Source organism: Equus caballus, chromosome 3 (genome assembly GCF_041296265.1).
Source record: "Equus caballus isolate H_3958 breed thoroughbred chromosome 3, TB-T2T, whole genome shotgun sequence".
NCBI classification, from domain to species: Eukaryota; Metazoa; Chordata; class Mammalia; order Perissodactyla; family Equidae; genus Equus; species Equus caballus.
The window spans coordinates 22,735,657-22,750,466 of record NC_091686.1 but is presented as its reverse complement, the minus strand read 5'-3'; the positions used below and the strand labels follow the sequence as shown (position 1 = coordinate 22,750,466).

The following is a 14,810-nucleotide window of genomic DNA, read 5'->3' as shown; positions in this document are numbered from 1 at the left end:
TGTCTGGACCGGCTGCGCTCTGGGACTGTGATATGGCTGGCATCCTAGAAATGCCAGGCGGCACCATCCTGTGCGTTCCTTGGGTTTCTCTCCTGGGTCTGAGCCTCTGTTTCCTCAATCTCATGTCTTCCTCACTTTGGTGGAACACATTCTTCAATTTCTTTCTGGGAAAAGGTTTGTGGAGCACAAACTTTTTGAGATCTTGCATATTTGAAATGTCTTTATTCTACCCCCACACTTTAGTCTTTCAGCTGGATGATGAATTAAAGATTAGGATTTATTTCCCTTCAGAAACTCTCCCCTCTCGGCCCAGCGTTGCTGTCTAGAAGTTTAATGCCACTCTGGCTCCTAATTTTTTGCTTTCCACTATTAATTTTTTTTCTCTCTGGAAGTTCCTCCAGTTTCTCTTTGTGCCCAGTGGTCTAGAACTCAACAATGGCGTGCCTTTATATGGTCCTATTTTCAGCCACTATGCAGCATATTTGATGAGTCTTTTGCAAAAATTCGTCTCGTTAGTTCTGAATTCATTCCTTGAATTATTTCTTGCATAATTTCTTCACCTCCATTTTAAAATTTGTTCTTTCTGAAATCACTGACTTGAACTCCTGAACAAATCATCTAATTTTCTAATCTTTCCTAATTTCTAGCTCTTTTTTCTTGTTGTTCTACTTTCTGATAGTTTCTCAATTTTATTTTCCAATTCTCTTGCGAAAATTTTAATTTTTGTGATCATTTTCTTAACTTCTATGAGCACACTTTTGTTCTTCTTCTGTTTAAAAATATCACCCTGTTCTTGTTCATGGATGCAAAGTCATCTTTTATTTTCCCAAGACTATTAATGACAATTTTATTTTAAGCTTTCTTCTCACTGTACTACCTTTGTTTCCTTCCAGTTCTCATTTCTCTGTTTTTTGGTTTCTTACTGCTGCGTTACAAGCTTTCTTGGTGGGGCCTGTTGAAGTACTTAAATTTAAGAGTTAGGCACTCAAGCTGCTGTGTACTTGGGGAGCAGCCGGTCAACGGCCACACAGACCTTTCCGATGCCCAACTCTCAGTTTATTTCTGCCCTTTCTTATGGCTGGTGAAATATTCCAATCTTCTGCCCGTGTTCTGAGAATCGAGGGAGAAGGGGCTGGAGTGCTACCTCTCAGTATGAAGACTTTCTTACAGGCCTCTCTTCATCATGGTAGCCTGCCCTCAGCAGTACCTGAGAAGTCAGCAGCCAGTTTAATGTTATTCCTTTTAAGGTAAATCATCTTTTTTCTCTGGCTGCTTTTAATATCTACTCTTTGGTCTTCAGCAGATTTACTATAAAGTGCTTAGATGTAGTTTTCTTTATATTTATATTGCTTTATGTTTGTAATGCTTTTTGAATCTGTGTCTTGTTGTCTCAGCCATTCTCTCTTCTACTCCACTCTCTCCTCTCCTTCAGGTACTCGAATAACCATACCTGCCATCTTTGTTTGTTTGTTTTACCAACTCTTCTACATTTTTCATCTTTTTATCTGTGTTTCATGTTGAGTAGTTTCTTCAGATCTAAATTCTACTTCCATAATTCTCTCTTCTTCTATATTTAATGTGCAGTTAAATCCATCTATTGAGTCTCTAATTTCAACTGTTGTATATTTTAGGTCTTCAATTTCCATTATTTCTCCTTTATACTTCCAAGATCTCTATGAAAATTTTAAATCTTGCCTTGTGTTTCCTGGAGTATATTAAGAATATTGTAGTTTTTCTATTAATTTGTCTTGTCTTCTTGTATGCCTGGTTATTTTAACTGTTGGACATTGTATATAAAAATTGTAGATATGCTTTAAGGATTAGAATAATGTTTTCTTCCTCTGGTGCCAATATATATTTGCTTCTGGGGAAGAGGTGGGGATAACTAGAAATCCTGGATCTCCTTTATCCAGGCAGAAATTAAAATGATTTGAAATGAGAGTCTCTTCTAGTTTACCTTTGTTCCCAGGGTGTAGCTTTTCAGAGTCCTAAGCAAAAGTCTGGGAGTTTTACCAAGTCCATCCTTCTCCTATTTTTATCCCTCTAGCCCATCCTGATTTCAATATTTATCTTCCTAGCCCAATGAGTTTTCTGAAAGCTCCTTTTGGTTTTTCAACCTCTTCTAGAATAATATAGGAACAGCAGTCACAAATGCTGGGCACGTATTTCTCGGTTTCCTTTTTATTTTGGGTTGTAACTAGCTTTGTTGGTCTGTCATCCCCTCAAACTCATGATTTTTCACACTTTACCCAGCTTTTTTCTTTGTTCTTAGAGAGAAGTAGTTTGGATGATAGATTGAGTAGAAAGGGCTTGGTGACTAATATGCTGAGAGTTCTCGTCACTCAAGCAATTGCCTTATCTCTTGATTTCCCCCTTTGTGGGGGAAAAAACGTCTGTAAGAATTTTAAGGCCAGCTGAGTTTGATTGTATGAGGGAGGCAGGTATTTATAATTTATATTGCTCTTAAGTAATATGTGCCAACAATCTTTTCAGGCTACTAGGATATATTCTTGAACAAGGACCATAATGTTCTTTCTGAAAGTCACTGCCTTCTCAAGACTTGGTGAAAGGTGTCAGATCGACCACAAGGCATGAAGATAGTTAAGTAAAAGGAAATAGATAGCTCCTGAGCACATAGGCATGATTTATACGGTGCCAGGGAGTATCTGTACAAATAAATGAGTAAGTAAGCTCCAAGGAGATAAGAAAAACAGAAAGCTAATGAACCAAAATTTCTAAATGGTAACTTCTTGGCTAACAAACCTCTTTTCTTTGATGTGGAAGAACACATATGCATTCATCAATACAAATGTTTTATATTTTACAAGATGGTTTCACTGTCAAAAATTTAGAGAAACAAGTGAAGAGTGAGGAAAAAGGCAGAATTATAGCTCCCATTTCACAGAGCTCTGTACTACATGGATCAGTTAGTTTGAAACCTTAGGGCTTCTCTGAGTGTGCCTTAATTCTTTTCCTTCCTTATCTAAGAAAGAAATATAAAAGATATTAAGGTATAATGTCATAAAAATTTAAGTCTCTCCACAAGCCATTTCACCCAGATCTTTTTGTCTGTCAACATTAATAATCAATGGTACCACTCATTGAATGCTGAACGCTTATTTTTCACTATGCACTTTCTACATATACTATCATGTTTAATCTTCTAGAAGCCATTATTAGTTCTATTTGAAAAGAAGGAACCCAAGGCTCAGAAAAGTTAAATAGCTTTCCCAGAGTTAGTGCATGCAGGGTTTGGACTTTATTCCAGATCTGTCTGAACACAACACCCTTACTCTCTTCAGCACTCATATACTCAACAACTGTTTGTTGAGTGACCATGGGTAATACAACTGTGCATGACACATGACCATGCCACCCTCAGATAATGTCCTTCCCCCCCAGACGCATCCCAACTCAAAGTCCTTACATCCCAGAGGGGGATTTTTTCTTTCAAACTATGAAACTTAATGTTGCATACAACAGTTTCATTGCTATCGACATTAAAAAAAAGACATAACCCAAGTGCCACCTTATGGAGAGATGTACCAAGTCATATATGCCCCTCCAGTCTCTATCCTTTTCCTTGTGACAGGGAAGAGCAAATGGGACTGAAGAAGAGTATGGTTTGCTCCCTGATAAGCATCATGTAATCATGATGTATGTGTGCTGGAGATTTCATACAATTAATAAACCTTTACACCATGTTACTTAATGCATCTCTTCTTGTCTTTGTTCATTAAATAAAACTGCTTATTTCGTTTTGTACTAGATTATTATTGAATACAACTGCCCACTGTCAGTGCACAAACAGGCAGAATAAATTCTTTAGTTGATAATGACAATGATAGTCATCTCTGAAAAGTGAATGAGTTGGTGTTTTAGTCAGTTCAGGCTGCTATAACAGAATACTAAAGACTGGGTGGTTTATAAACCACAGAAGTTTATTTCCCACAGTTCTGGAGGAGGGAAGTCTGAGATCACAACACCAACATGGTCAGGTTCTGGGGATAGCTCTCTTCCAGGCTGCAGACAGACATTTTTCTCACTGTATCCTCACCTGATGGAGAGGGTGAGAGGGCTCTCCAAGGTCTCTTTTTACGAGGGCACTAACACCACTCATGAGGACTTACCCTCATGACTAATTATCTGCCAAAGCCCTCGCCTCCTTATACCATTACACTGGGGGTTAGGATTTCAATATATGAATTTTGGGGGAACACAAACATTTAGTCCATAATGCTTGGGTTGATGATGATGCTGGTAATGGCAAAGAAGTTATACATGGAGGAGGGAGGGTGAAAGTTGAAAAAGAAAACACGTTTGATCCATTTAAAGAAGTTTTACCTTAATCTACTTCTGTGGTAACAAGTATGCCTGGATAATAATTAATTAGGAAAAACAATTTGCTGAAGTTAATGAAGAGCTGGGACAGGCAAAATGAAGATGGAAAGGTTTGCAAAGTATGCAGGAAACCAATATATTTTTCTTTTATTTTCTGGATACCTCTTTAGGGAAAGGGAACCAAACATCTTCCTTTCATTTTGGCTTTAGCTTATACTCAAACTAGTCATATTCAATCAGTAGAGCTGTCGTTCTAAATTCAGGGAAGGTGCTGACCCATCAGGTTACTTAACTTTCAGCCAATAGCTTTCTTTCTCTCAGTGTGGTTTATGATCAACATGACCTGCTGGAATCTCTCTTCTGGGTTTCACATTTAGCTTTGCCAAAGTAAAAGAGGTCTCAAATGAAGGTGGGGATGAGAAGCTCAGAGCTCTCTGTCAAGCACAAACCTTTGCTTCAGGAAGTCTCCTGATATTATTGCCACTGGTATTCTCTTGTGACTGAATAAGTCACTTGGTATGGCTCAAGAAGAGCACAATCCATTTTGGAATGACTTTTATATGGTAAAAGAAAAGATGTCCACCATGATAAACCAGAATGTTATTCTCTTCTTATGTCCTTATTCCTATGAGTTTATTTTATAGATTTTTCACAATTAAGGCAGGGATATAAGAACTCTGCTCTCTTATGTCAACTGAAGACACATTTCACCATCCTTTTGTAAGTGCTCACTGATAATAGATAAAGCACTATAAAAAGTAGTTAAGAGGACTGACTATAAATCAATGAGTTTAAGCTTTAAAACATGCTTTTCAGTCTAACACAGAAAAAAAAGAGATAAAATTTGGAAAAAATAAAGAATCAGGCATAATTGTACTCAAAAACAAGATAAACATTGTATGGACCAAAAGTGGAATAGAAACAATAAGGAGCCCTTAACCTACAGACCTCCTCAGCTCTAAGTCCTGAAACCAGTAAAAGAAGCTCAAGGGAGAAAAACGGAATCCAAAATGATCCTATAGAAAGTAAGGGATAAGGACCTAGTTCCCCAGCCAAGAGAGTTTCCCTGTGTTTTCAAGAAGGATGAACAAAGCTGTGATGTTTCTGAGGCTATAGTCTACACAGAGACTTGTGTCGGTGGTGGTGGATATGGTGGTGGTGAGACAGAGACTGTCATGTAGACAGGACACAGGCCAAGCCACTGTCCAGTGTGATGACCAGATCTGTGACTTCTCCAATATCCCAAGGGAAAAAAAGGCTCAACACTTGATTCTGGACTAGTGACATCTGTCCAGAGTGAAGGCAAATGTAACAAATGCTAGACAGGGAGGTAAGAGCACTGAGAATGAGAGAAAAACATACCCACCCCAGATCAATCTCTCATTTAAAATTCCAAATGCTAAGAAGGACAGCTTCAAACAATTAGTTAATGAATTCATTATTGAGCAATGAATAGAGCTAACCAAAATTGATTAGAAAATGTGCCTGAGATCCTCAAAGAGATGCAGGGTAGCATAAGATAGATAAAACAAGGATCATGAAACAAAAACATGGAGATATGAATCAAGAATAGAGTCTATGAATAACCAATTAGAAATCTTAGAATTGAAAAGTGCAGTCACTGAAATTAAAAAAGTAAATAGATGAGATAAACTTCAGACTTGTCAAAATCAAAGAATTTTTAAATTGGAGCATATCACTGAGGAGGCAGCACAGAGAGATAAAGAGATGAAAATACAGATGAAAAATAAAAATAGACATGTAGGATTGTACAGGAACATATGTGTGTTTGTGTATGTATACACACACAGACATACAAACACATATATGGATATTTTTTTCCTCAAAGTATGAAATAGAAGGAATGGCAGAGAAGAAACATGTGAAGAGATAATGGCAAAAAACATTCCAGGAATTAAGGGTCAAATCCTCTGATACATTAAAGAGAAATTTAAGAAAATCAAGAATAAAAACACAGTTTTAAAAGCAACTAGTGACAAAGACAAATTACCTATGAAGGAATAATAATCAGACTAACAGAGGAATTTTATCAGCAACAACTGATGCCAGAGATCAATCTTTGAAGAAAAAATACTGTCAAATAGAATCTTATACTCAGCTAGACTACCATGCATGAGTGAAGGTGAAATCAAGACATAGTCAAACATACATAAACTCTGAGACATCTAGCATAGGACAAGAAGGATATAATGTAGTAAGGAGAAATGCAAACCAAGAAGGAAGCAGAGAGATATAAGAAATAAAAGAAGAATAAAGAAAAATCAGCAAAACTGTTTTGATAACTAGTGAGTAGTTAATTACCGACTGACAAAAATCAACAACTAACTTTCTTTGTGATAAGAAAGAGAAGATCCAAAACTCTATACAATAATCAAAAAATGATGGGAGTTGGGGAAAGGTCAAGAGGTAATAAACGTGTGATAGAGTTCTTGTCTTATCCTTGAAGAGGAATAAGGTACTAAATTCTTCCATTATTGTTAGAAAGAGATACAATTTATTTGTTAACCATGTAAATAGAGCTACTTAAATAAAATATATAGCTTCCAAACAAGTACAGGAAAAATGTATGTGAAGTAGTAGTGGTTGGAAGGGGCTTGGGGAAAACTTATCAATCCAATACAAAACAGAAAAGGAGTCCTTCGTGTGTATTATTTTCTGTCATTCTCAACAACTTGATTAGGTGAGTTTTATTATTGTCTCTATTTTACTGATGAGGAAGATAAAACACAGGGATGATGAATAAGAAGTCCAAATTTACACAACTAGAAAATGAACACTAGACTTCACTCACATTATATATAAAAATAAACTTAGCTGGATTAAAGACATGGAAAAGAGGAGCCTGAAACTATTTAAACAAAAGAGCAGGAATATATTTCTTAAAGCACAAATAAAAAACAGACACAAGGGGGGAAAAGATGCATAAAGTCCACATCAAAATGAAACCATCTTTAAAAAATCCAAAACCCCATCATAAGTAAAGGGTTAGTATCTACAATGTATAAAGAACATCTACAAATGGATAATTTCCAGAAGACGATACCCACATGAAGAACTCTCAACCTCAATAGTAAAAGGGAAATACAAATTAAATTGTATTTCATTTTCAGACAAGCAAGAACTTGAGTCTGACTGTACTAAGTTTTAGCTTAGTCAGACCATGAGGGTCTGGAACCAGGCTCTGACACTTAGAGGTTATGGCAATTTACTTAACCTGTCTGTACCTCTGTTTCTACCTTGCTAAAATGGACTTTATAACAGTATTTTTCTCACAGAGTTGTAGTAAATGAAATACTGCTTGTAAAGTTGCAAATAGAGCTAAATAAACATGTCATAATTAATGCCATCGTATGGTCATCATCAAGCCTGCTGCTAGGTGCTGGGAATTCAAAGCAGAGACCCCTGTCATTTTAAGGAGACAGACATATATACAAGCATATATAGGAAGGGGGCCCCTGCATAAACGAGGAAATAACCCAACGGCTTAGGACCTGAAGGAGTTGTAAAGGCCCAGTGAAGCCCTTGATGCCACATCACTGTGTATTTCTATGGCAAGTGACCAAGAAAATAAATGTTTAAAAAGAACCATGCTTGAATGAGGCATCAGAATTCCTGTTTCCTGGATCCCAGAAACTCTCAGGATCTAACTACAATGGCCTCTCCCACCGATCGCAGAGGCAGAAGGCCACCGTGATGGTGTTTCAGCACCAGCTGAATCCCAAGGTGTCGCTGACAACTGCACACAAGTTCTCAACTTAATGGTGCTCAAGGCTGCATTAGAACCAAGAGTAAAAGGAAAAGGATTCCAGATGTTCCCAAACAAGTTGTGAGCAATGCACTTGTTCTGCCGAGCAAGGGCACCCAAGCAAAGAAGGCCCAGTGCTGAGGTCCCAGGGCCCGGGGGGAGACTACCATATTTTCATCTTCATTTCCGCCGTCACCTAGAGAGAAGAATCTATTTTCCTGAAGGAGTGTTGTGTGTACAAGCAGAGCCCACACACTTTTGCCAAAAGGGCCTTTGCACGCTCTGCTCTCACATTCTGATACTTTTCACCCCTCCCAACCGGAGGTGACCTTCTCTATTGTTTTGAGTCCTTCAGCTTAATCCAGATAAGCCAGCCCGTTGGGAACCTTAGGGGGAGGCTGCTGTTCCAGGCATTCCAAGGCAAAGGCAAAGTCACCGCTCCAGGACACAGAGCACTCTTCTTGTATGAAGCAATTTTTTTACACTCAGGATAAATTAAGCTTTAATGGAACAGAAAAAAAAATGTAATCCACACTGTTTCTTCACTCACATTATTCTAAGAGGTCTCAGGGGATTTTAAAAATCCTCTTTTGTACAGCATTTCGTTTCTGAGAAATTCAGAATCGCTCAGTGTCATTTATCTTCCCAACATCACTGTGAAGGTGGGCTTTCAGCTTCCCAACTCCCGACCCCTCCGGCTGACAACAAACAGTCGTTTCTTGCTAAGGGAGAATCAAATCATAGTGCTCGCCGTGATGTGCAGCCCAGGCACAAGGCCGGGCGTGACAGATGGCTGACAGTGGGTACTGCATCTGGGGAGAGCAGACATCACTGACAGCCAAAAGAGGAGAGAGAATGAGCCCTCTTGTCAGGGCATCCCACAGGAAAAGAGAACTTCCAGACCTTAACTGGTTGCAACAACAGAAGAAGTGAAGAATGTGCCCTCAGCCCTACTTATTTCGGAAGGAGTGAGACATTGAATGCAATAAACATCTGATCCCTACTTACCTGGGTACTGAGCTCTAGGCTTAGTTAGGGAAAAACTATCAACTGAAATCCTTTCCTAATGCTCAGTAATTTCTGTAAGAATGAATTTGTAGGTTCAGTACTGTACATCATGTTGAAATCTAACAAAAGGTATTTCAGTTTCCTTCCACTGTAGTTAATTTCTGTTAGTGTAATTCAATTTCTATAATATTAACACACATGGTATTTACTAGGAAATCCATCAAAAATCCCAGCCTAAATATGAAAGGAGTTTAATTTTCACCTAAGAGAGCTAAATTTGGAACTACTTTTATGCTATAAGGGCAATCAACTCAGTAAACACCAGTTTTCCAGGAAAGGACTGAGGGAGAAACACATTCTGCAGCAGATCACTTATCTCACACTTTGGGCTCCTTGGAACTGGAGCTTATTGATTTAAGATGATATTAAAGAATCAAAAGATGGAATCATGGGGGCCAGCCCAGTGGCACAGCAGTTAAGTTTGAGTGCTCCGCTTCAGTGGGCTGGGGTTTGCTGGTTTGGATCCTGGGAGTAGACTTACACACTGCTTATCAAGCCATGCTGTGGTGGCGTCCCACATATAAACTAGAGGAAGATGGGCACGGATGTTAGATCAGGGCCAATCTTCCTTAGCAAATAGAGGAGAATTGGTGGCAGATGTTAGCTCAGGGCTAATCTTCCTCAAAAAAAAAAAAAAAAGAAGAAGATGGAATCATGAAAACTTTGTGGAAAAGAAAAAGCCCCACTTTAACAAACAGCTGGGTGATTTAATATACACACTATAATAATATTTACACTATATATTAATATTAATATACACACTATTTTTAAATTAGAAAATAGATCCTTGATGTGCTTTTTGTTTCTTAAAATGTACCAAAAGTTGCCATAATAAGCGAAATCTGGAGATATCTGAGAATGAAAGGGAATCATTGCTGTATTTGTACGTAAGTGCTCTCTCCGTCTCTGCCTGTCTCCTTCCTCTGTAATCCACTGGGAGCCTCCCGTGCCACCTCTCATTGTCTGGACAGGTCAGCTGACTCTCTCCATCCCCCACTGTGAACCCTGCACATACAAAACTGGACCAGAAGAAACACTTCCTATACGCCGTGCTTTCCACCAACACATCAACTAACTAATTGGATAAACACTAGCAAAGGCATCTTTTCTGCAGGATTTTCCTTTAAACGTTATTAAACACTGCTTCACACAAGATCCACCAGGTACTGGAACAAGAGTGGGGCTGTGTCTGGACCCCACGTTAAGATGGGCAGTGACTGTACAGGAAATGGCTGCCTTTACAAGCAGCAATGACAAACGACAATACAAATGCATAGTGAGAAGGACATACGGCTGCTGACCGGGACCAAAGACTCGGAGCAGCTGTCAGAAGTCAACAGAAAACTATGATCCTATTACTTCCGGTTGTGACTTTTATAAAATTAATAGTTGATTTTTCAGAAATATCTGACAAATGTTGAAGCCAAATGTTAGCACTCATTCCAATGCCAATAATTTGGGGATAGGAGGAGGGCTATACTATTTTAAATTTTATATTTAAATTTAGAAAACTTTTCTTAAAATCAAGAATACTTTTAATGACTAGGTTAGAAATTCCTAAAATTCTGCAAAAAAAGATATTATTTCTGCTAAAAAAAGTTAGCTTATAGAAGATAAGCAGATCTAAATGTCATTACAAAATACACAGAAATAAGACAGATTCATTTGTAGAACCATTTAATATCTACCTTTGTTTTGCTGTTTTCTTTAATTTTGTAAGTATTTTGGAAAATGCTACCTGGATGTATTTCATACATCCTTATCAACTACGTTAAAATATTGCTAGAAGAAAGAGAGAATAAAACTAGAGTAAGCGTACTATCAAATCTGTAGCCTGGAGGGTTAAAATTAAATCTAAGGAAGGATTTTCAAGTGCGGAGACATCTAACAAGTGTTTCCTGGAGGTGTGGGCTGGGCTCAGGTACAGTTGAGTAAGGAGATCTCTGAAGCATCTTCCTGAACTGGGATTATAGTAAATATATTTGCTTGTTTACCAAACTACACGCATATTGTGTTTCTTAGTCAATAAAAGAACTATCATAAAGAGGAATTGGGGATGAGAATGAAGTTTAATGCAGTTGAACCATGTAAATCTCTGCCTCTAGTGATCACTTTCAAAGGCCTCTTGCAAAAATGGGGCCATTGTCTATAAAACACTGTTTTCATCACCCAACAGTCCCACAATTTACTCACCATGTGTGCCCGAAATAACGCAGGAATGAAGGACTGGTTAGATAGGTTGAGGGTCCTGGAGGAGTCCTTCAGGACGTAGATATTGCCAAAGTCAACTTGAATGGGATGCACATAGATAACTGGGCCTTCTCCGATGCTCTTTAAGTGACATACCTGTGTTCCCAGAGAGAGAAAGAACACAGGAATAGCTGAAAATGGCTGACCTGTAAAATCATTTGACACAGAAGCCTCTGGACACCCCTTTAATAAAAAGCAGGGGCATAAAAGGGTCCTTTTAGAACTGACATCCCTTCTCCCTGGTACTCTGTGGCCAGAGGGACACAGGGATGGCCATGCTGGTCAGACCTATGAATCCAGCCTGGAATTCCTCCCTAAGAAGGATGAACCACTTCCTTGGGTCAGCCCAGAGCCGTCCACTGAGGGGAAACCAGGATAATGGTCCTCTGTATGCCACCCGGCACTCCAGCCTCAAGAACACTTAGCGTGGGGTTAAGGACCTGCACTTCAGAGTCAGATGTGTCTAGACTGAGTCCTAGCTCTGCTGCTTTACTAGTGGCATGACAGGGCTGTCCACTGCATACAGTTGTGCAGGTGGGGGCTGAAATCCACCTTGCTCTGCTCCCCTTGTCCTGTGCCCTTGGCCAGGCACTGTGTCTGCCTGAGGAAGGGGGGTCTTTTTCTTTCATAAAGTGCTACCTGCTCAGCAAACGACGCTCTCGTGGACTGCATCTGTGCAGGGCAGGCACAGTGTAGGCTGGTAGGGGACCTGGACTGGTGGCATCTTTCAGGGTGGCCTGCTTTAGTGATGCTGCTTTATAATTCAGGCGGCTTATCTACGGCATCTTACATGCAGGAGGCAAAAGCAAAATCCTAGTTTATCACAGTCTCGAAGCAACTAGAATCACTTCAGACAAATGTATGCTGACGTTATCCGGCTTCCAAGTAAACCAAATGTCTAGAGATTCATAGCCTCTTGGGCCCTTCCTTAAGGATTCAAGATTCAGGATTCATCCTTTGATTCAGCTCAAGCAGCAGAGAACTTTCCATGTCTCCCTCTTCCTGTGCTTGGAGAGAGATGACTTCTCTCAAGAGCTTCAGTAGGCTAGTTTCGTCTGTAAGTCCAATTATATATAATATGTGATATAAATAGGAATTATTTATTTAAATTTTTTTTTTTTTGAGGAAGATTAGCCCTGAGCTAACATCTACTCCCAATCCTCCTCTTTTTTGCTGAGGAAGACTGGCCCTGAGCTAACAACCGTGCCCATCTTCCTCTACTTTATATGTAGGATGCCTACTACAGCATGGCCTGACAAGCGGTGCCATGTCTGCACCCGGGATCCGAACCGGCGAACCCCGGACTGCCAAAGAGGAATGTGCAAACTTAACCACTGTGCCACTGGGCTGGTCCCCACAGGAATTATATATTTGTAATATATCATATACATATGTTTATATATACATCCAGTAATTTACAGGAAAAGATCCAGTGAGCAGAGAGTGACACCAATCTTGGAGCCCACGTGCAGCAAGCTAGTGACCCCCAGCATTGCCCCAGGAACAAGTGAGGAGGATGTTAAACATACCAACGTGCCGGCCCTCTCCCCTCAGGGATTCTGATTTAATGGGTCTGGAGAGGGAGCAGGCGTGTCTGAGTGTGTGTGTGAGAAACTCCTGGTAGGACTTTAAGAATAATTCCCATAGAACACCACTACTTTTAGACATTTTCGCAAACAGATTCCCGAAGTAACACAGCACTAGTATTTTATCATTGTGGAGTGAGAATGTAAAACTCTAGAACTATAAACAACTGGAGGATTTGTGAATATGGTGTGTGCCTTAAACGTGGAGGCTTGAAATGCCTGGCGAGAAGTACAGCGATTTTTAACTGCAATTCTAAAAATTGGCTCTCACCATAGGAGGGTCCTGGCTCCCGAAGGTCGAGATGTACACTGTGGACCTGCATTCTCCAGTGACCTGGGTCTCCAGGGCCAGAGGTATGTGAACAGTGCTGTGGGGGGGGATGATTCCGCAGGGGCTGGGACTAGAAAGCAGCACGGCGGGTGCATGCTCATGTACCTGGTGGGAGAGACCAGCCAGAGGGATAGGCATGAAGTCAACAGCACGGTATGAAATCAACAGCATATTAGATTATTTTGAAACAAACGTTGTCCTGAGTCCATGGAGATTCTTTAGAAACGTATCATTGTTCAAGCAAGTAAATGGGGATGAGCACCCCAATGCAGCCTAAAGGAATTTTGGCTAAGTGCATAGGGCCCCAAATCCAAATTGCACAACCCAGCAGAGTGCAGAAATTATCCACAACGTGAATTAGTTCAGGACAACAGCTTCCCACGGTCCGACTCCTTAACCTGGCCTCCCACGCCTTCCTGCTTTGTTCCCCACCACCTCTTCCCTTTGCGCGCCACCAATAGAGGCCACTGGTATTTCCCGAACACATGATACTGCTTCCACTTCCAACCCTTTGCACTTATGGTTCCTCTTCCTGGAACGCTCGTACCCCTTGACCTGCCTGCACCTTCATCCCGAATGCCCCCAGGTGTCTCCAGTGCTCCCGAGTCAGGGCTCTTCCTCTGTCCCCAGGGAGCATCCTGCAGTCCTGGTTCACAGCGTACAATATCAATGTGTCCATCTTCTCCATGGGCTGTAAACTTCCTAGGGCACCACCTGGGCCTCTCCGCAAGACAGGCCCACTTTCTGGCCCAAAACATATGCTTACTACATGTTTTCTAAATGGAGACGTAGGTAGGTGAATGAATGAATGTTGCCCAGTGTTTACGAATGCGTGCCCCTCAGAACCCTGCTCCGTAGCATATTACTTGCTTTTACGTGACAACACAAAATAAAACTTTTAAAATCCCACGGCCAAATAAGTTTGAGTAATTCTGGGAGACGCTTTTCAGAGCCTTGGCTCCCGGAGAGGAGAACAGAGGTGCAGGTTTCCCCTGTCCAGTTCACTCTGGTCTATCCGCACCTGGCCTGGTCCAACAGGGCCTAATCTAACACAACCTCCCTCTGCAGCAGCGTTCTGCCCGGCCCTGCTGGACCCCGCGGGCCAAAGGAAGAAGCAGCAATACTGATTCCATCTTTATCGACGTTTTGATATTTTATTTACTATGGATTTTTTGGCATTAATTTTGATTTCTTAAAATGTGGCATGAACATATTATTGATCTTCATTACTGAGTTTTTTGACTCCTCCCTAAATTTTGCACTTGAGGCAAGTGCCTCACCCTTTTCCCAGCCCAGCTGTGCAGACATAGCTTCCTCATGGTCCCAGATGCAGGCCCTGCTCTGAGTGCGTGAGACACCTGTGCGCCGCTCATGGCTCGCCGCTGTGCTGTCGAACATCTGAAAGTTAGAAAAGTTGTCTCCTGTCACCCAAACCCTAGGTTCTGATTTTGTCTCAGAGAAGCCACAG

General features: G+C 40.5%; 1 protein-coding gene across 6 annotated transcripts in view; it reads right to left on the bottom strand.

The window, feature by feature from the left end:
* HYDIN (HYDIN axonemal central pair apparatus protein) overlaps window positions 1–14,810 on the bottom strand; it is a 335,806-nt gene that overhangs the window by 177,757 nt on the left and 143,239 nt on the right. For all 6 annotated transcript variants that reach the window (XR_002806835.2, XM_023637294.2, XM_023637295.2 and 3 more), the window contains exons 17-18: window positions 13,283–13,447; window positions 11,369–11,521 (exon numbers count right to left, since the gene is read on the bottom strand). Coding sequence is in view for 5 of the 6 variants with exons in the window: in XM_023637294.2 (XP_023493062.2) it covers window positions 11,369–11,521; window positions 13,283–13,447 (318 nt within the window). In the remaining variant the exon portion in view is untranslated. The remainder of the gene's footprint in view (window positions 1–11,368; window positions 11,522–13,282; window positions 13,448–14,810) is intronic.